The sequence below is a fragment of the Ranitomeya imitator genome, chromosome 3 (genome assembly GCF_032444005.1).
Source record: "Ranitomeya imitator isolate aRanImi1 chromosome 3, aRanImi1.pri, whole genome shotgun sequence".
NCBI lineage: Eukaryota > Metazoa > Chordata > Amphibia > Anura > Dendrobatidae > Ranitomeya > Ranitomeya imitator.
In genome coordinates, this window is record NC_091284.1 from 700598177 (window position 1) to 700620777 (window position 22601).

General features: G+C 43.8%; 1 protein-coding gene across 3 annotated transcripts in view; it reads right to left on the reverse strand.

Moving 5' to 3' along the window:
• Positions 1–22601, reverse strand: part of B4GALNT1 (beta-1,4-N-acetyl-galactosaminyltransferase 1) — a 339817-nt gene that overhangs the window by 10908 nt on the left and 306308 nt on the right. For all 3 annotated transcript variants that reach the window (XM_069758583.1, XM_069758584.1, XM_069758586.1), the window contains 2 exons: positions 20352–20542; positions 4884–5024 (listed from right to left, as the gene is read on the reverse strand). In XM_069758583.1, the coding sequence (XP_069614684.1) occupies positions 4884–5024; positions 20352–20542 (332 nt within the window). The remainder of the gene's footprint in view (positions 1–4883; positions 5025–20351; positions 20543–22601) is intronic.

Below are 22601 nucleotides of genomic sequence, written 5' to 3' on the forward strand. Positions count from 1 at the left end.
TGGCTGTACATCACTACAATAACACTCTTAGAAGCACCCTGGACCAAGTAGCTTCCCTCACCATCAGAACCTCCAAACACAAAGTAAAACAGCCCTGGCTCACATCGCAAACCCAATTTCTCCAGCGATGCTCTAGGAGTGCTGAACGCTTATGGAGGAAAACACGCACACCAGAAGACTTCAGTCCCCTTCAAATTTATGTTAAAAACCTATAACTCTGCCCTTCACCTTGCCAAACAGACCTACTTCACCACCCTGATCTCCTCACTATCCAATAACCCCAAGAAACTTTTTGACACCTTTCACTTCCTCCTCAGGCCAAAAGCACAAGCCACTATCACAGACATTTGTGCTGATGACCTGGCCTCCCACTTTATAGAGAAAATAGACAATATCCGTCAGGAAATCCGCTCCCAATCACCAAGTTCAGTGACTCCCATCCCTCCCTGCATCTCCCCTGGCTCACTCTCCACATTTGATCCCATCACAGAAGAAGAAGTCTCCAGGCTCCTCTCTTCTTCTCATCCAACTACATGCACTACCGACCCCATTCCCTCTTATCTCCTCCAGTCTCTCTCTCCAGTCATCACTACTCACCTAACTACAATCTTTAATCTATCACTCTCCTCAGGCATTTTCCTGTCCTCCTTCAAACACTCTATCATTACTCCGTTACTAAAGAAACCCGCCCTCAACCCATCCTGCACAAATAACTACAGACCGGTCTCCAACCTCCCCTTCATCTCTAAACTCTTGGAGAGCCTGATATACTCCCGCCTTACCCGTTACCACTCCACTCACTCCCTCCTAGACCCTTCACAGTCCGCTCCCTACACTCGACAGAAACTGTACTCATCAAAGTGACCAACGACCTTCTGACAGCAAAATGTAAATGTGACCACTGTCTGCTCATTCTTCTCGATCTTTCTGCAGCTTTCGACACGGTTGATCACCCTCTCCTACTCTCTAGGCTCCAGTCACTAGGCATTAAGGACACTGCTCTCTCCTGGTTCTCCTCCTATCTTTCTGCCCACTCCTTCAGTGTTCTGTTCTCTGGCTCCACTTCGTCTCCTCTTCCTCTCACTGTCGGGGTACCTCAGGGCTCAGTCTATGGCCCCCTTCGCTTCTCTCTCTACACGGCCCCAATTGGACAGACCATCAGCAGATTTGGCTTTCAGTACCAACTTTATGCTGACGACACAAATACATCACCTGACCTTACTCCTGCTGTACTACAGAACACCAGTGACTGTCTGTCCGCAGTCTCCGACATCATGTCAACTCTTTATCTGAAACTCAGCCTCTCCAAAACTGAACTTCTTCTGCTCCCACTGTCTACTAACCTCCCTAAACCTGACGTTTCCCTCTCCGTGGGTAGCACCATAATAACACCCCGGCAGCAGGCGCGCTGTCTGGGTGTTACGTTTGACTCCGATCTCTCCTTCACATCCCATATACATTCTCTTGCTGTCACAGGGGTATTGGGTAGACTAAAGCTGATTACCCGGGCCCCTGCGATATCCCTCAGACTAGGGAAAACCCTGTCTGTCCCTCTCCCAGAATTTACACTGATCGTGTGCTTGTCTGGGCCGCCAGGCCTGACCCTAACTCCTGTTTCAGCTCTATGCTGAAACCTCCACCCACCACCCAGTGATAAGACCACACACCAACCTACACAGAAAGTAAAGACAGGGAAAACTAAAAACGCACCACGCCGCAGACACACAGGAAAACACTATAATGTGCACAGGGCAAAAATAAACACAAATATAGGAAGGAGAAATATGACAAAGGATAATACACCACCAGATACGATACTTCAACTCCTAGACCACCACTCCGGACCGAGATCACCAGGCACAAGACACAAGCTATAATCGGCGACGCCCAAAGTCCAGAATGACTATTTAAAGGCCACGGGCGTGACCCAGCCTCCAACCAGATTACCAGCCAGATTAACCCTGGATAACCTGGATAAAATCTAGCCAGCGCCACTGAGCGTATAGTGGACAAATGTGGAATTACCGCTGTCTGTCGGACACCCTAGTGTGAATAGCGCCTGACATGACACTTGCCCGCTCATGCCGCTTACACCTAAAGAACATCTCTAGAGTCCGCCCTTTTCTCCCTATGGAAACAACAAAAACCCTCACTGTCGCCCTGATCCACTCCCGCCTGGACTACTGCAACGCTCTATTAATTGGCCTCCCCCTTATTCGAAGTTCCCCTCTCCAGTCTATCCTTAATGCAGCAGCCAGGGTTGTCTATCTGGCTAATCGTTACTCGGACACGTCCGCTCTTCGCTAGCCGTTACACTGGCTGCCCATTCATTATAGAATCCAATTCAACGTACTTGTTCTCACCCACAAAGCTCTTCACAGTGCAGCACCCCCTTACATCTCCTCCCTCATTTCTGTCTATCGGCCTAACCGACCTCTGCGCTCTGCAAATGACTTTCGACTAACCTCTGCACTGATCTGTACCTCCAACTCCCGACTCCAAGACTTCTCCCGTGCTGCGCCAATCTTCTGGAATGCTCTACCCCAAGATATTAGGACCATTCACAATTTGCATAGTTTTAGGCGCTCCCTCAAAACACATTTGTTGAGAGCGGCCTATCACATTCCCTAAGCAAAGTCATTTTATGTTTGTGTGTTGCCCATTCACTACTTCCATCTATCCCCACTTCCTGAAGATGACTGGATTATCATTAATAATAATAATCTTTATTTTTATATAGCGCTAACATATTCCGCAGCGCTTTACAGTTTTGCACACTTTTATCATTGTAAATACATCATTGTAAATACACACCTGTACTTTGTATCTCCCCCACCTCATTGTAGATTGTAAGCTCTCACGAGCAGGGTCGTCTTATGTTGCTTTAATTATTGTATTGTTAACATTTTTATTTATGACTGTTGTGTTTGAAACTGTTAAACTGTAAAGCGCTGCGGAATATGTTGGCACTATATAAGTAAAGATTATTATTATTATTTTTTCCTTCCATGCTACAAGTTTTGAGTTTGAGTCCTGGGTAAGACCACCTTTAAGAAAATTCAAATACTTAAATATATAGAGTAATGTATTGAGCACAGTCAGATACTGAGGGGAGAGGCCTTCTCCCAATGTACAGTGTTGTCAAAGTAGAAAGATGGTGAAAAACACACAGCAGTGGCACAGACCACTTGGGTCACCCTCACCCACGAGCCCCTGTCTAGCTGCACAGGCAGTATGCCTTCCTCTAAATACACTCACATTGATTTTTATCTCAGTACTGCAATATTGAAATACAGCAGGAGGGAGGGGAACACAAACAGAAGAGGCCGCTATGCCAGAACTATATATAGGTCCTAATCAGTCCAATAGCTCATCATCATGTACAATTCAAGCTGACTCAGAGGTGAAAGTGGCTCCCTTACATTTTGGGCCCCTATGCAGCTGCACTAATGGTATGTCTGGCCCTATAATACTGTAAAATGAGAGATCATCTTAGACTTGTTTTCCCCCAGTCTACCACTAGATGTCGCTAAAGCAGCATTACTGGAAGTGAACCTTGTAGGGATTCACTGGATCCCATGAATAAGCTAATAATGTGCATTCAGTGGGGTACAAACCCCTGGTGGCCCCACTAATCCGCAGAAAGGAAGAAAAAACTGACCACAGACTCCACGTTGTCCAAATAATGTCTACGTAAGTGTGTCTGGCACTGCAGCTGCTCAGACCATTCATGTGAATGGTGTTGAGCAGTGCGGTTTCGGACCCGACACTGATGGAGCTGCATCCTTCTGGAAAGGCCCTTCTAACTGCTGAACTATACAAGATGTGGTCATGGTGTGTTTGATTATGTGACCTGCCATGTCTGGCTTTATAATAACTTAATATGGGATGCTCTAGGAAAGGGGTGCGCAAACGTTTTTGGTCCAAGTGCCACATTGTCATAGTGAGCATTCCGAGTACCACACTAAAAATTAACAGGGCACTACTTTCTGTAGCATACTGAAAGTATATACCATAAATTAACAGTAGGTACAAATTGTACTTACAGGACTTTTACCTTCGAGAGCATTGGATACAAAAAAGCAATTGAAAACAGAACCATAAGATTAAATTGGTTCCAATGCAATCCGATTTTTAATCCTCATCTCATGGTAATCAATCCTCATGGTAAGATTTTTGACGAGGATTTAGAAATAGACTTTGCTCTTAAATTCACATCAATTACTCTTTGAATAAGTTTCTTACTCATTATAATGGGAAAAGCTCCTTAAGTGCACACAGTGCTGTTTTTCTTCGCGTTATTTTGAACATTTCCTAGTAAAACTAATATGACGCTTATTCAAAGAGTGTTTGAAATCTATTTTTTATGTGGATTTGCAGTAACATTTTCTTTTAAATCCTCATAAAAAAAACCTGTATAAACAGGTCCTAAAGCCTGAAGGGGAAGAGGTGATGCCTGCACATGTCTCTCTACAATAGATCATGGGTTTCTTGCTTACAGCCTAATGTTTCCGAACAGACATGGCCACCTGTCTGAATCACATATTCCTTTCTGGAGTCCCAAATGGGTTGAGAGACCCCATTCTCTTGATGTATGAGGCCTCTGGAGATGTCTACACAGGGCATCGTTAGTACTTCTCTGTGTGTGGCTGCCCACATAATGTTAACCTGTCAGACACACATTTTTCTGTCCATATGGTTGGTTCGCCGCACAGAATGGCTTGGTGGGCCGCATGTGGCCCCAGGGTCGCAGGTTGTACACCCCAGCTCAAGGAGGTGCCTGTTTAACATGTAACGGTCTACCTGCACTCAGAAACCTATGAGATCTATAAATGTAGCAGGTCATTCTATGTCGCACAGCAGATTGTCATAAATGTACTCACCAGATCCAAGCTCGTCTTCTCTAGAATATCCACCAGTTTTTCAATCTTAGTTTGAGGACAAAAGATAAAATCATCATCGACCCATAAGACGTATTTTGTGGACACCTGGGAGATGGCGAGGTTTCTACCAGCAAACCATCCCTGTAAAAGATGTAATTAATTGTTATAAACTTTTCTACAACATAACGAGAGACGTGTGACTGATTGTTAACGAGAGTAATAACCAAAACCTCAGAGTAAAGCATAGATATTTGTAATGCTGTACCCTGTCTGCGAGAATGAATCCCTTGGCAGGTTCCCTATAAATGATGGCCGAACTCACAGTAAAGTCTGGTTTCCTGTAGTGACTGACAGCTTTCCAAGTATATGAACTTGTAGCTGCGGATACACAAAAGGTAAAAATTGTCTGATATGGGCAAAAACTATTTCAGCGGACCATCGCTGGGAAATGATATGATCAATCGCGCTGGTCAACAGACGACTAATGTGATCTGTCAGGGTGGACAAGTGTATGACCTGATTAGTTAATCAATTGCCACATAGTTTGAAAGAAAACAAAATATCCTGCGGCTTTTTTGTTTGTTTTCTTAACTGTCTCCATCATCTGCGAAATTATCCTGGTACACCGATGAGCAAATGAACGTCTGGTCTGGATGATCATAGTCTATGTATGGGAATATTCAGACGTCCGAGGAAATCGGTCCAGGTTTGAAAGTGCAATGCATGGACTGGCGGTGGGTCTCCCGACCGGAGTGCGTCAGCTTCATATATTTCTATAAGATTGCCACGCTTGGGCTAGGAAAGCTATGGGAAGTCCGTATATTACAGTCCGATCTCAGACCGCTGAATGTGCCTCACGTTTGTATATTGTCCTCCTTGCCAGAAAAATGGTGTGGAGGAGAGAATCCTGAGAAGACCCAGGATCCCACTGTGAACTTGGGCAGCTTCTATTAGTCAAATCATAGAAAACATTTAATTTCACTTCTGGAGTGGTATCACTAATAAATGTTTCCTGCCCTAGTCTTATACTTACAAGTTGCCATCTTTTATTATTCCTGGCGCCACTCTGATCCTGTTCTGCGGTCTTGTGACCACAGCTTCTGGCTGACCGATATCAGAGATTACGGTCACAAGCTCTCAATGTCAGTCTTTGGGAGCCGCGTTCTGGCCCCTTATGGTTCTCATAAACTTACACTTAGTAGTAAGTAGCAAACACTGGAGCGATCCAGCAGGTCACAACTTACAGAAGATGACCGGAGCGGCGCCGATAACAGATGAAGACTGTGGCTGGTATGTATTCTACTACAAGTAGGGAACATGTATTTGTGATACCACTCCGGAGGTGAAAAAAAGAAAGCCGGAGTGGTGCTTTAAAGGGAAGGTGCCACCAGTTTTCTTGCATTTTGTTTTTTTGTGAAATTAAGCTTAAAATCGTAATTAAAATGTATTAATGCAATGTTTGCACTGTTTGTAAACATTTCTATATGAAAAATATTATATATTTTTCTACAAATATACATATTTACCACTAGGGGGAGCATTTTCCGTTTTAGACCTCAAGCAGCTATAGTAAGATTTAGCAGCTCTGCCCCAGGGATATTAGACCACCTAAAAGGGGAGGGAAATGCTGATGTCAGCAGTTACTGCCCCAATTTTGCTTCTAACAGTAAGAATGAAGAGTAGCATCACAGGGCAGCACCATTTTGTGTGTGACTGCCCTGTGACCTGCTATCACCAGCAGTTACTGCATCAGAGGCACAGCTTGTTTACAGAGGAGCAGAATACAGTGGGCTCAGCAGCATTTTTTGTGAATAACATTCTTGCCATCCCCCTTCCCCCACCTTAATCCCTGTCCTGTCAGCTGCCCTGCTCTCTCCCTCCAGGTGTCACCTCCCTCTCTGCAGGCTGTGAGTGCAGCTTACAGGAGATCACAGGGACTGTGTGTGAGGGGGAGGCGGAGACACGGCAGGAGAAGCACACAGGGCAGCCTGTGAGGAGCAGAGGATGTGCCTGCCTGGAGTACAGAGGAGCAGTGAGGGCTTCTTCTGTCCTGTGATAGAGAGCTCAGGGCTATAATAAATGGCAGCTAGTCACACCTACAGCAGTGAGTTGTGCAGCCCACAGAGGCATGCCCAGCTCACTGCTAATGCTGCTGCAATGTTATAGATAGGGTCCGTGCTGGTCTATTATCTCCTATGTCCATGGGGTCCCGTAATCTGACACTGACAGTGCCCTGCTACTGCTGCAAAACCAAGATGTCAGCCCCCAATGCATTCTTTAAACTCATATAACACATGAAATCTGTTTCACATGCATTTCAAACTTGCTTATAGCAGCATGTTATGCTACATTACAGTGATTTATTAATGACCTACAAACGCGGTACCTTCCCTTTAATGCTGTTTTATGCTATGCTGGTCTGAGATAGGAATCCCAGTCCATTTTCCAGCTTATCACATAGCCATCCTTTTTTCCCACAAAGAGCAGTCACGCTGAAAATAAAATAAGGTTGTGTGAACATAGCCCAATGATCGGAATTCAGATAATGGCTTAAAAATAACCAAGTAAATGTAAAAATAATGTATATAACTGAAATACATGATATTTCTGCACAGGAAGTTAGACAGGACAAAGAATAAAAACAAAGATACCCCTATATTTCAGAGATACAGCAGAGAGAATTTTAATACAGGGGTCAGAGTTATCAAGCCAAATGTGCCACAATTCTTGCAGAATTTGGGCCAAGAAACTATATATCATAACTTGCACTATATTTATTGTGTTTTAGGCAATTTTTAAGACTTGTCAAATATGTGGGAAGGGGATGGAGGGAGAGGGAATAGCCTCGTTGATAAAGGCCATTGTTGTCATGAAGCTGCAGTGCAATACAGTGCAACTAACACCAGGGGGAGTTTAATAGGGGAGCGAGACTGCACACACTGAGCAGCTGAACAGATGACACAACATAACACGTCAGTACAAAAAGGATTAAACAGAAAGGATAGTCAGGACATAGCAGGAGATCAGTAATAATTCATTCACAGCGTCTTACTATAACACTGTTAGTAATTTCCCACATATAGCCACAAACTCAGAGAATAGCTATCCACAATTTGATGTGACACAAGATATCGGTGCATCTGGCCTCCTGATGAGCCTGCATAGGCGAAACGCGTTGAGGCGTGTTCTTTAGATGGCGTCTGTTGTAACACAGCGGCACAGATGAGTATCCACACTCTGAGTTTGTGGCTATATGTGGGAAATTACTAACAGTGGTATAGTAAGACCGGAGCAGGATAACAGGGACACATGATTTACGTGTCAGTCCATGCATAGAAATGAGTAGATCCGGTTGTATCTATTTTGATTTTTACCCACACTGTTCTGAGCAATAGCCCATGCAAATGTATGAGGTTGATCCGGCTGATGCATATCCACACTGTTCTAATGATGTCCGGGCCGCTGTGAATGAATTATTATCCAGTTGATATATATCTATCGCCATATGTGTTTGTATATAGTTTGTTTCTGTTGGGGAACTAGGTAATCCCTAGCATAGTAGTCATCTGTATAGTGCTAGAGGACCCCTTAATGTCTGGGTAGTGGCTTAAATTAGTGGCTGCAGGGTTTATTAGGGCCCTTAGGGAGAGTCATCGTTGAGCGGGGGCGCCATAACGCTCCCCCTAGGGCGTCTACCTCCGCAGCCAGGCAGGGGCAGTATAGGTGCCTTTAATAGGGTGCTATAGGTTTCCCCATCAGTTGCTTTTTATTCGGTTTGAGCACATTTTTTTTGTTTGTTGGTTTTTGATTTTTGTCGGTTACTGTAGGTGGGGTTGTTGCCTTGTTTTTAAATAATAAAAATGAATTTTAAACTGAGGTTCTACATATGAATGTGAGCACTGTATGTTCTCCTCAGAATACGCATGGAGGTGTATTGAGGCCATGTGAGTGCATGTCAGTCGCAAGCGTAACTGTGATGGTGAGACAGTGACCGGCATTATTGTAAATGGTCGGTATGTGTTGCAGAGGAGATCCTCTGCACTGTAAGACAGTAGTGTTGTTGTTCTGGGACCTGTAGTCCCACAAGTGTTTGTGTAGTTGTAAAGGGAGAATTGCAGGGTTAGTCAGAGAGCTGGGCTAGTCTGGCTAACCAAACACACCTCCCAGATGTGGGAGTGGCTACTGTGATATAATGTGACTGAGGTCTGGTCACATGGGTGGAGTGTAAGGTCCTGGATGGCCTGTGTGTTGGAATGTCCTGGGAGTAGGACTGGATTCCTGAAAAGAACATGGAGAGGCCATGGATCTGAAGGCCTGTGTGTTGGGAGGTCCTGTGTCTGGACCGGATACCTGAATAGCACATGGAGAGGCCGTGGACTTGGATGGCCATGTACTATGAACTATATGTGTGTGATGTGTAACATGGCGGTTTATGATGCCTAAATAAATCACATGGACTGTCTAATGGAGAAAATCGTGCCTGTGTGACTAAATCCCGTTGCTAAGCGAGTGTCCCCCAACACATGCAGTAAGCGCTATCTTACAATATACACATATATATGTGTTTGTCACTGACATCTATACATCTACTGTATGTATTCTATGTGTATATCTATTCTATCTGTTCTATTATAACCTGTCAGTGTGATTTTACTGTAAACGGCACATGAATTGCCAATTTATAAAAGGGAAAGCACTTGCATGGTCCGAGTGTTGTGCAATTTTTTTCTTGCACCAATAGGCTTGCATTGGCGAGTCTCGGCCGAGTCTCGGTGTCAATCGCAGCATGCTGTGATTTTACACGCACGCCCAATACGGCTGAGAAAATAAACTCTGATGTGAGCTGCCCCATAGATTAACACTGGGCCGAGTGCTATGTGATGTTTTCTCGCATAGCACTCACCCGTATTCTACGGTAGTGTGACTCCGGCCTAATACAGCTGCTTGTAGCTCAGTGGTAAAGATTTTTGCCTTTCACAGCACAGGTTGCTTCTTTCAAACCTTGCAAGGGTGTAAATGTATACTTGTGTAGAAATAAAAAAAATAAAATTATATATTCAGTATGTACACCAATTTCTACTATCTAATATATAAAGCTGAGTGTGTGTGTGTGTGCACCTGTGTATTTGTGTATGTGTGTATGTCCGGGATTGGCATCTTGGCATCTGCACCGTCGCAGTTGCAGACACAAAATTTTGCACAGTCACACGTCTGGAACCCGAGAGCGTCATAGGCTATGTTGTGAGGCAAAATTTTAACCCCGCGCGTTCCAATTCACCAAACAATTTTGCCCCTATCTACATAATGGGGAAAAAGTGAAAGGAAAAGTGTTGGAGGCAAATTGACAGCTGCCAGATGTGAACATGGGGGACTTAAAGAGTGAGAGCGATGGCGCCAAAGAGTATATACCGATCAGTTGCTAAGGTGGGGCCCCGACATGGGATACTCACCACACACGGGGATATGAACACACACACAAAATGCGCCACACACTACCACGTGCTTGAACACATATCACCCTCAGCACACATTTCACCACACATACAGTAACCTCGCCACATAAAAGTCGAAACACAAAAGTCGCCGCTCAAAACTCGCCACGCACAAAACTCGCCACATGCAAAACTAGGCTCACGCAAAACTCACCACAAGTGCAAAACTCACCTCATGGAAAACTCGCCACACGCAAAACTTGCACACGCGGAAAGATTGCCACATGCACAAAAGTTGCAACACATGCAAAAGTTGCCTCACACAAAACTTGCAAATACTCAAAACGCGCCACACATAAAACTCGCCACGCACAAAACTCGCCATGCGCAAAACTTGCTGCACACAACTTGTTACACTAACCTGTCACATGCAACTCGACACACAAAAAATTGCTACACGCATGTCGCCACACAAAACTCATCTCTAAAAAGTTGCTACATGTATGTCGCCACACGCAACTCAACACACACAACTTGACACATGAAACTCGCCCTAAAACACACACAAGTCTGGTATTATCCTTCAAAAATAAAAATCTGATTATAAGCAGACAAACTACAAGAGCAACAACTGTACCATATAGGAAATACGGCAGCTCTCAGTCACATGACCTGTCTATTATGTGTATGTGTGAGCTAATATATACTGCCAGGGGGGAGGGCTTCCTGTTGGCTGGGGATTTATAAGGCTGCCAATTTAGCTTACAAATACTGAGGTAAAAATACTGAGCAAATAACATGTGAACAATGTCTAATACAGGAGGAGATGACACGCAGATATATACTATATACAGGAGGAGATGACACACAGGTATATACCATATACAGGAGGAGATGACATACAGGTATATACTATATACAAGGGAGATGACACACACATATATACTATATACAGGGGAGATGACACACAGGTATATACTATATACAGGAGGAGATGTGTTGTGAATTCTGCTCTTGGGCTCCCTCCGGTGGTTATGAGTGGTAGTGCTGCGGTAGTTGGATCACAGCATTTATCAGGTGTATCTATTTTTTGCAATTTGGGCTGGGCTATATAGCCTTGCTTGATCCTTTAGTCAGTGCCAGTTGTCCATTGTTTATGGAGGATTCACATCCCTTCTGGTCTCTCCTGTTCGCTGTGCTTTTCTTCAAAGATAAGTCCTGGCTTTGTTTTTGCTGTCCACCTGCTGTGGACCTTATAGTTCTGTGCATTTTTCATGTTTTATCTTGTCCAGCTTTGTTGTAAAGGATTTTTTGCAGCCTAGCTGTGTCTCTGGAGATGCAGATATACCCTCCATGTCTTTAGTCAGATGTGGTGTTTTGTATTTTCTGTGGTGGATATTTTCTAGTTTTTATACTGACCGCATAGTACTCTGTTCTATCCTTTCTTTTTAGCTAGTATGGCCTCCTATGCTAAATCCTGATTTCATGTCTGCGTATGTTATTTCCCTCACCTCTCACAGTCAATATTTGTGGGGGGCTCTCTATCCTTTGGGGATTTTCTCTGAGGCAAGATAGGTTTCCTGTTTCTGTCTTTAGGGGTAGTTAATTATTAGGCTGTGTCGAGGGGTCTAGGGCCGACTTTTCAACCTGTCTGTGCCAGAACATGCCGCCATGCGGAGCTATATTAAGGAGTCTTTGGAGAAGGGGCATATTCGGCCATCTTCTTCACCATTGGGAGCAGGTTTTTTTTTTTTTGCCAAGAAGGATGGCTCCTTGAAACCCTGTATTGATTATCACCTCTTGAATAAGATCACGGTCACATTTCAATACCCGTTGCCTTTGCTTACTGATTTGTTTGCTAGGATTAAGGGGGCTAGCTGGTTTACTAAGATTGACCTTCGAGGGGCATATAATCTTATTCGTATTAGGCAGGGTGACGAATGGAAAACTGCGTTTAATACGCCCGAAGGCCATTTTGAATACCTTGTGATGCCATTCGCACTCTCTAATGCTCCATCTGTGTTCCAGTCCTTCATGCATGATATCTTTCGGAGTTATCATGATAAATTCATGGTTGTATATTTGGATGATATTTTGATTTTTTCCGATGATTGGGAGTCTCATGTGAAACAGGTCAGGATGGTAATTCAGATCCTCCGTAATAATGCTTTATTTGTGAAGGGGTCAAAGTGCCTCATTGGAGTGCAGAAGGTTTCTTTTTTGGGCTTCATTTTTTCTCCCTCGTCTATAGAAATGGATCCGGTTAAGGTTCAGGCCATTCATGATTGGATTCAGCCCACATCTGTGAAGAGCCTTCAGAAATTCTTTGGCTTTGCTAATTTTTATCGTCGTTTCATTGCCAACTTCTCCAGTGTGGTTAAACCTCTGACCGATTTGACGAAGAAAGGCGCTGATGTGACGAATTGGTCCTCTGCGGCTGTTTCTGCCTTTCAGGAGCTTAAACGCCGATTTACTTCTGCCCCTGTGTTGCGTCAGCCAGATGTTTCTCTTCCATTTCAGGTTGAGGTTGACGCGTCTGAGATTGGGGCAGGGGCCGTTTTGTCTCAGAGGAATTCTGATGGTTCCTTGATGAAACCGTGTGCCTTCTTTTCTCGGAAGTTTTCGCCTGCGGAACGCAATTATGATGTCGGCAATCGGGAGTTGTTGGCTATGAAGTGGGCATTTGAGGAGTGGCGACATTGGCTTGAGGGGGCCAAGCACTGTATTGTGGTCCTGACCGATCATAAGAATCTGATTTACCTCGAGTCTGCCAAACGGCTGAATCCTAGACAGGCTCGATGGTCCCTGTTTTTCTCCCGTTTTGATTTTGTGGTCTCGTACATTCCTGGTACTAAGAATGTTAAGGCGGATGCCCTCTCTAGGAGTTTTTTTCCTGATTCCCGTGGGGTTCTTGAGCCGGTCGGCATTGTGAAGGAAGGGGTGATTCTTTCTGCCATCTCCCCTGATTTACGATGGGTTTTTCAGGAGTTTCAGGCTGATAAACCTGACCGCTGTCCTGTGGGGAAACTGTTTGTTCCTGATAGATGGACTAGTAAAGTGATTTCTGAGGTTCATTGTTCTGTGTTGGCTGGCCATCCTGGGATTTTTGGTACCAGAGATTTGGTTGATAGATCCTTTTGGTGGCCTTCTTTGTCGCGGGATGTGCGTTCTTTTGTGCAGTCCTGTGGGATTTGTGCGCGGGCTAAGCCTTGCTGTTCCCGCGCTAGTGGGTTGCTTTTGCCTTTGCCGGTCCCTGAGAGACATTGGACGCATATTTCTATGGATTTTATTTCAGATCTTCCGGTTTCCCAGAGGATGTCGGTTATCTGGGTGGTTTGTGACCGGTTTTCTAAGATGGTTCATTTGGTACCTTTGCGTAAATTGCCTTCCTCTTCTGATTTGGTTCCGTTGTTTTTTCAGCATGTGGTTCGTTTGCATGGCATTCCGGAGAATATTGTGTCCGATAGAGGTTCCCAGTTTGTTTCTAGGTTTTGGCGGGCCTTTTGTGCTAGGCTGGGCATTGATTTGTCTTTTTCTTCCGCATTTCATCCTCAGACAAATGGCCAGACCGAGCGAACTAATCAGACTTTGGAAACTTATTTGAGATGCTTTGTGTCTGCTGATCAGGATGATTGGGTGGCTTTCTTGCCATTGGCCGAGTTTGCCCTTAATAATCGGGCTAGTTCTGCTACCTTGGTTTCGCCTTTTTTTTGTAATTTTGGTTTTCATCCTCGTTTTTCTTCAGGGCAGGTTGAGCCTTCTGATTGTCCTGGTGTGGATTCTGTGGTTGACAGGCTGCAGCAGATTTGGGCTCATGTGGTGGACAATTTGGTGTTGTGTCAGGAGGAGGCTCAATGTTTTGCTAACCGTCGTCGGTGTGTTGGTTTCCGGCTTTGGGTTGGGGATTTGGTCTGGTTGTCTTCCCGTCATGTTCCTATGAAGGTTTCTTCCCCTAAGTTCAAGCCTCGGTTTATTGGTCCTTATAGTATTTCTGAGATTATCAACCCAGTGTCTTTTCGTTTGGCCCTTCCAGCCTCTTTTTCCATCCATAATGTGTTCCATAGATCTTTGTTGCGGAAGTATGTAGTGCCCGTTGTTCCCTCTGTTGATCCTCCGGCCCCGGTGTTGATTGATGGGGAGTTGGAGTATGTGGTTGAGAAGATTTTGGATTCTCGTTTTTCGAGGCGGAAGCTTCAGTATCTGGTCAAATGGAAGGGTTATGGCCAGGAGGATAATTCTTGGGTTGTTGCCTCCGATGTTCATGCTGATGATTTGGTTCGTGCCTTTCATTTGGCTCGTCCTGATCGGCCTGGGGGCTCTGGTGAGGGTTCGGTGACCCCTCCTCAAGGGGGAGGGGGGGGGGTACTGTTGTGAATTCTGCTCTTGGGCTCCCTCCGGTGGTTATGAGTGGTAGTGCTGCGGTAGTTGGATCACAGCATTTATCAGGTGTATCTATTTTTTGCAATTTGGGCTGGGCTATATAGCCTTGCTTGATCCTTTAGACAGTGCCAGTTGTCCATTGTTTATGGAGGATTCACATCCCTTCTGGTCTCTCCTGTTCGCTGTGCTTTTCTTCAAAGATAAGTCCTGGCTTTGTTTTTGCTGTCCACCTGCTGTGGACCTTATAGTTCTGTGCATTTTTCATGTTTTGTCTTGTCCAGCTTTGTTGTAAAGGATTTTTTGCAGCCTAGCTGTGTCTCTGGAGATGCAGATATACCCTCCATGTCTTTAGTCAGATGTGGTGTTTTGTATTTTCTGTGATGGATATTTTCTAGTGTTTTTATACTGACCGCATAGTACTCTGTTCTATCCTTTCTTTTTAGCTAGTATGGTCTCCTATGCTAAATCCTGATTTCATGTCTGCGTATGTTATTTCCCTCTCCTCTCACAGTCAATATTTGTGGGGGGCTCTCTATCCTTTGGGGATTTTCTCTGAGGCAAGATAGGTTTCCTGTTTCTGTCTTTAGGGGTAGTTAATTCTTAGGCTGTGTCAAGGGGTCTAGGGAGCGTTAGGTACCCCCTATGGCTGCTTCTAGTTGCGCTGCTAGTTCAGGGTTTGTGGTCAGTACAGGTGCCACCTTCTCCAGAGTACGTCTCATGCTGCTCCAAGGCCACCAGATCATAAAAGAGATGACATACAGGTATATACTATATACAGGAGGAGATGACACACACATATATACTATATACAGGGGAGATGACACACAGGTATATACTATATACAGGAGGAGATGACACACAGATATATACTATATACAGGAGGAGATGACAAACAGGTATATACTATATACAGGAGGAGATGACACACAGGTATATACTATATACAGGGGAGATGACACACAGATATATACTATATACAGGAGGAGATGACAAACAGGTATATACTATATACAGGAGGAGATGACACACAGGTATATACTATATACAGGGGAGATGACACACATATATACTATATACAGGAGGAGATGACTTAGAGGTATATACTATATAAAATAGGGGATGACACATAGGTATATAGAGGAGGAGATGACATACAGCAAGTATATACTATATACAGGGGAGATGACACACAGGTATATACTATATACAGGAGGAGATGACACACTGGTATATACTATATACAGGGGAGATGACACACAGGTATATACTATATACAGGGGAGATGACACACAGGTATATACTATATATAGAGAGGAGATGACACACAGGTATATACTATATACAGGAGGAGATGACATACAGGTACATACTATATACAGGGGAGATGACACACAGATATATACTATATACAGGAGGAGATGACAAACAGGTATATACTATATACAGGAGGAGATGACACACAGGTATATACTATATACAGGGGAGATGACACACATATATACTATATACAGGAGGAGATGACTTAGAGGTATATACTATATAAAATAGGGGATGACACATAGGTATATAGAGGAGGAGATGACATACAGCAAGTATATACTATATACAGGGGAGATGACATACAGGTATATACTATATACAAGAGATGACATACAGGTATATACTATATATAGGAGGAGATGACATACAGGTATATAGTATATACAGAAGAGATGACATACAGGTATATACTATATACAGGAGGAGACTACACATAGGAATATACAATATACAGGAGGAGATGACATACAGCAGGTATTTACTATTTACAGGGGAGATGACATACAGGTATATACTATATACAGGAGATGACATACAGGTGTATACTATATATAAGGGAGATGACTTCTAGTAGCTCTTCTACTCCCCTCTTATCTCCTCTTCCCACAATCGTATACAAGATTTCTCTCGCGTATCACCCCTACTCTGGAACCCTCTACCACAACACATCAGACTCTCCCCTACCATCGAAACCTTCAAAAAGAACCTGAAGACTCACCTCTTCAGACAAACCTACAACCTGCAGTAACCACCGATCGACCAAACTGCTAGATGACCAGCTCTATCCTCACCTACTGTATTCTCACCCATCCCTTGTAAATTGTGAGCCTAAGCGGGCAGGGTCCTCACTCCTCTTGTACCAGTTATGACTTGTATTGTATAAGATTATTGTACTTTTTTACTATGTATACCCCTCCTCACATGTAAAGCGCCATGGAATAAATGGCGCTATAACAATAAATAATAATAATAATGACAGACATGTATTTACTGAAGGGAAAATGAGAAGTGTGAGGTGAAAATGAAAATGTGTGAGTGCAAAATGAGAAGAGTGAGGGAAAATAGTGGAGTGATCGGAAAATGACAGATGTGAGGTTGAAATGACAAGTGTTAGGGGGGAATGAGAGGAGTGAGGGGGAAAATAAGAGGAGTGAGGTAGAAAATGAGAGGTGTGAGGGGGAAAATGAGAGACGTGAGGGGGAAAATGAGAGGCGTGATGGGAAAATAACAGAAGTGAGGTGCTATAACTAACCAGAGATATTTACTATGCCCAGGCAACGCCGGGCTCTTCAGCTAGTTGGAGATAAAATTAAGAACATGCATGTACCAGAGCCATAAATATTTCTGAAACGGAGTCTGTGAGTCTAATGTTTAGACAGTGCAAAATTAGATACTTTTCATAAATATGCCTCAATGTGCCAAAATCGTGATCCACATACATGGCATGAAGTAAACTGCCTCATAGGTAGCTAAGTCTAGACAGTCTTACATTAAGGCCTCGTTCCCACTTGCATGTAAAATCGGTGAGTGCAATGCGAGAAAAAAATTGCATAGCAGTCGCACTGATGTTATTCAGTCAGTGCTCATCTGCAATTTTTCTTCAGCTGAAATCAGAGTAAAAAAATCACAGCATGCTGCGATTGACTGCGTATATCGGACGAGACTCGCCAATGCAAGTCAATGGATGCAAGACAAAACGGCACACAGACCATCAGTAAGCAATCCGATTTCTGCAGATACATTACCATTCTGTAGCATAGAACTCTGTAAATGGTCAGCTAAATGACTGCAGAATAATAGTTGAAGAGAAAAAAAAATGCATTTCATACCGGATGCTATGTGAGAAAAACTGCATTGTACTCACATGACACAGTATCTGCAAAACAAGTCCTGCAGTTATAAGTTTATACACAAGGTGGTGCCAGAGAATCTTTCTTTGAATAACCATTGCATTAACCCTGCTGTTCTGTTGGTCAAAAATGACCGACTTTGAACTTCAATATTCTTTAAAATATTCAAGATGCGGCTCTGAAACCCGTGGCCGACCGACCCATCCTCATTTAAGTCAATCAACCACAAGTTTCCGAACCGCATCTTGAACACCCCAAAAAATACCAAAGTTCAAAATAGGTCTCCCCAGACCGAACAGAACAGCAGGGTTAACTGGTTCTTGTGGAATTGCAATATCAAGTAATATTTCTGTCTCCACTTCAGATAATGTCTCTATATATATAATTGTCTAAGGGGTACTTCCGTCTGTCTGTCCAGGAAATCCCGGGTCGCTGATTGGTTGCCAACAGCTGGCCGAGACCAATCATCAACAGGCACAGTCCGGCCGCGAATTGGCTCCTCCTTACTCCCCTCCAGTCAGTGCCCCCTCCATACTCCCCTCCAGTCAGTGGCCACATAGGGTTTTAGCAGTCCGTTTACACCGCGGTGTAACGCCGTCCGTTAACGCTGCTATTAACCATGTGTGACCAACTTTTTACTATTGATGCTGCCTATGCAGCATCAATAGTAAAAACTTTTTAATGTTAAAAATAATAAAAAATTAAAAAATCATATTCTCACCTTCCTGCGCCTTTCCTGCTGCTCCCGATGCTCCGATCCCAAGAATGCATTTTGGCAATGACGGGAGATGACGTAGCAGTCTCGCAAGATGATGACCTAGCAGTCTCGCGAGACCGCTATATCATCACATGTTATTGCCATAATGCATTCTTGGGACCGGAGCATCGCGAGGAGCATCGCTAAACGCCTGGGCTGGATCCAGGGGTCACCGGAAGGTGAGTATATAACTATTTTATATTTTAAGTCTTTTTTTAACAGGGATATGGTGCCCACATTGCTATATACTACGTGGGCTGTGTTATATACTGCGTGGGCTGTGTTATGTACTGCGTGGCCTGTCTTATATATTACGTCTCTGTGCTATATACTACGTGGGCTGTGCTATATAGTACGTGGCTATGCAATATACTGCATGGCTGGGCAATATACTATGTGGCTGTGCTATATACTACGTGGCTGTGTTATATAGGCTGTGTTATATACTACGTGGGCTGTTATATACTATGTGGGCTGTGTTATATACTGCGTGGGCTGTGTTATATACTGCGTGGGCTGTGTTATATACTGCGTGGGCTGTGTTATATACTGCGTGGGCTGTGCTATATACTGCGTGGGCTGTGCTATATACTGCGTGGGCTGTGCTATATACTACGTTGGCTGTGCTATATACTACGTGGCTATGCTATATACTACGTGGCTGTGCTATATACTGCGTGGGCTGTGCTATATACTACGTGGGCTGTGCTATATACTACTATACATACATATTCTAGAATACCCGATGTGTTAGAATCGGGCCACCATCTAGTGTGCTATAATTAAGAAACAATTAGACTCAAAACATCAGTGGCACAGGAAATGCAGTATACCGCACATAGAGGATGAAGAGAACCACCCAGGGTAGCAGCAGTTTGGTATGTGCTAGATAGAATATTTATTCAGAGTGTCTCTTCATACACAGCTATGCTGCTCCTAGGTGCCTGACCGCTCATCTAGGATGTCCGGCTCCAATGTGCTACACCGTTCCACACACCATCTTGTATATTGAGCTACACTGTTCCACACACCGTCTTGTATATTGAACTACACTGTTCCACATGCCTTCTAGCATTTCCAGCTCCGCGGTTCCATTTATCCAATTGCTAATCCTGCTCTACTGTTTCACGTGTCATTCAATTATTCAGCTCTGCTGTGTCTCACTGAACCAAAGCCTCCAGTATGAGTTGTTCATCCAGATCTGCGGCTTAGCATCTCCACTAGGGATGAGTGGACCGGTGGAAGATTGGGTTCTGGTACCTGACCCAAACTTTTTGGAAAGTTCAGTTCGGGTACTACAACAATACCCGAACTTCCATCAGAACCCAAACCCAATTGATCTCTTTATCTCTCTCTCGAGAACATTTCTATTCGGGTTCGCCCATCTCTAGTCTCTCCCAACAGCGACTAACCTCTTTTGACCATAGAGCTATAAATCTGTGAAACAACCGAGCTTACGAGCTGGTCACGGCGGAAACAGTCGATGGTTTAAAAAAAACTTTGATGATTTCTTAGAAAAAAATAATACTAACACTTACATACCGTAGATGTATACAATTTTTGTTGTCTTTGTTGATCCAGTCTGATGACGTATGAAGAAGGAACATTCACCTTTTTAGTTTGTGTATTATGGTTTTACCTATACGTTTCCTCATTCAACTAGATGGATATTTGCCTATGTAAAAAATTGCACTGCTATAAATAGGAAAGTAATAATTTATTTCTGTACCTTTCCAAAGGGCATGATGTATTGTTCAATGAAGGGTCCCTCAACCTTCTGCGGCTTCTCGCTATCATCCGCAATTATTATGGTTACCGTTGGATAATATTTCCGGATGCTGTCAATTAAATCCTGCAGTTTGTCATAGCGAAGAAAAGTTTTGGTTGCTATTGTGACCATGGCGCTGATATTGGACTGTGCTGTGAAAACAATACACAGGTAATTAGTCAGTCTCGTGTATACAGTAAATATCACATGCCCCTTACATATAGCCCAGCTCGGGAGTCACACAACTTATTGACTTTACTTTCTTGTATTTGTTAATGTATTCTGGACTGTGCCAGATAAAATAACTAGCGCAAACCAGGTGCCACGGTAAATGGCTCACCTGTACAGCAAATGACTGCGGGCAGTAGGAGGCATACGCTGCCATCCTAAGTGACCTTTTCTACTTAGACATCCTTGTGAATTTTAGGCTTTCCATTGGCCTCCTGTCCTGACAACAGGTGGGTGTCCAAATACAGAGCGGTATGAGGAGCTACAGTCACAAAATACAGGCGTGTGTGAAGTAGGATCGGGTGCTGCATTCACCAAATACTACCCGATAATGAATATGGACAGGGGTTCTCTTTACTAAAAAGGGCTGCTCCTTTTACATGTAGGGGTTGTGCAGGATTAGAAAAACATGGCTGCTTTCATATAGAAACAGCGCCACCCCTGCCTTAAGGTTATGTCTTGTATTGCAGCTCATCCCCATTGAAGTGAAAGGAGTTGTGCTGCAATGGTCAGGGCCCAGAAATAGTGTTGTTTCAGGTATAAAGTAGTCATGTTTTTGTAATCCTGGACAACCCCGGCTATGTGTTATTAGGCTGAGGCTACACGGCGACTTTGCCTGCTAAATAGGTTACGTGTACATACAGTAGGTCGCTCTATGGCGCTGCTACATGGCGGCATAATGCAGGTGAATGTTGTCACAACGCCACCCGCAAAGTGCTGCGACCACAACTAACAAATCATAACCAGAATCATTTGCCGTCACAGTACCTCATGGGTGACAATGCCACCACGTTCACCTACATTATGCTGTGATGTAGCACCGACACTGCGCGATTATAGGCTGTGAAGTTGATTTGTAGCCCCAGCGTTCTATAAACTTACCGTACCTACGAAATTCTACTTTTCTAAGAGACTCATAGATTGTAAGTTATAAGATACCATAAGAGCAATGTAACACAATACATTTGCGTTGGGAGTGTCCAGTATGTTTGCACCAAATTCATTATGGCTTTGGCATCACTTTTACACTATTATTTTCAACACTCATCATTATTTGCGGTTCCCTGACATTGTGGACTGGTTTTCACTTTTTAGTTGTTTTAATTCACCTCTCCAGAGGGTTTTTTTTATTATCACTGCTGCTCCCTTCAATTTCAAGCAGTTTGTGATTTGTTGGATCGTTCCAGTGTTTCATGGAGTGAGCCGGAGGTCACTTTTCAATGCAAGTCTATGAGAGCCTCGTTCTGATTCTCAGACTTATATTGAGAGCTTGGGACCGTCACTTCTGATTTCCGTACAGTCAGAAGCTTTGGTTACAAGATGGCAGCGTGGGACTGGAGCAGCACTGATAGAAGGTGAAGACACCGGTTGGTGAGTATAAGGCCGGGGTCACACTAGAGAGAAATACAGAGGAGTGAGCACTCGGGCCAATGTTTCTCAATGGGGCAACTTCCATCAGCCGTATATTTCTAGGTCGTATTTAACGGGCTGAGAAAATCGCAGCATGCTGCGATTGTCAGCGTATTCCTACAAAAATACGCCAGTGCAAATCTATGGGGGCAAGAAAAATACGGATTACACATGGACCACACATCTGCCTTGTGAGAAATACGCACCAGTGTCCTATAGAAAAGCCGGTATTCAGTGCAGTGTACGGTAAAATCACACTGACAGGTTAGAATAGAATAGATAAAATAAATGTCTACGCATAGACTAGGTAGATATATATATATAAATGTCAGTGAGACGCACATATTCCTCACTACGGTAATAATGTTAGTAGAGTGTGTGCAAAATCTGGGAGCGCTAGGTGTTAAAATAAAGGGTTAAATCACGGAAAAAACTGCCGTTGGCTCCCGCGCAATTTTCTCCGCCAGAGTGGGAAAGTGTTATGAAAGGTAATTCAGTACCACAATGGACATAGAGGTCAGCGCACATACAGTGACCTGGCAATAACCCAAAAAACAAGAACAAGCTCTGAGA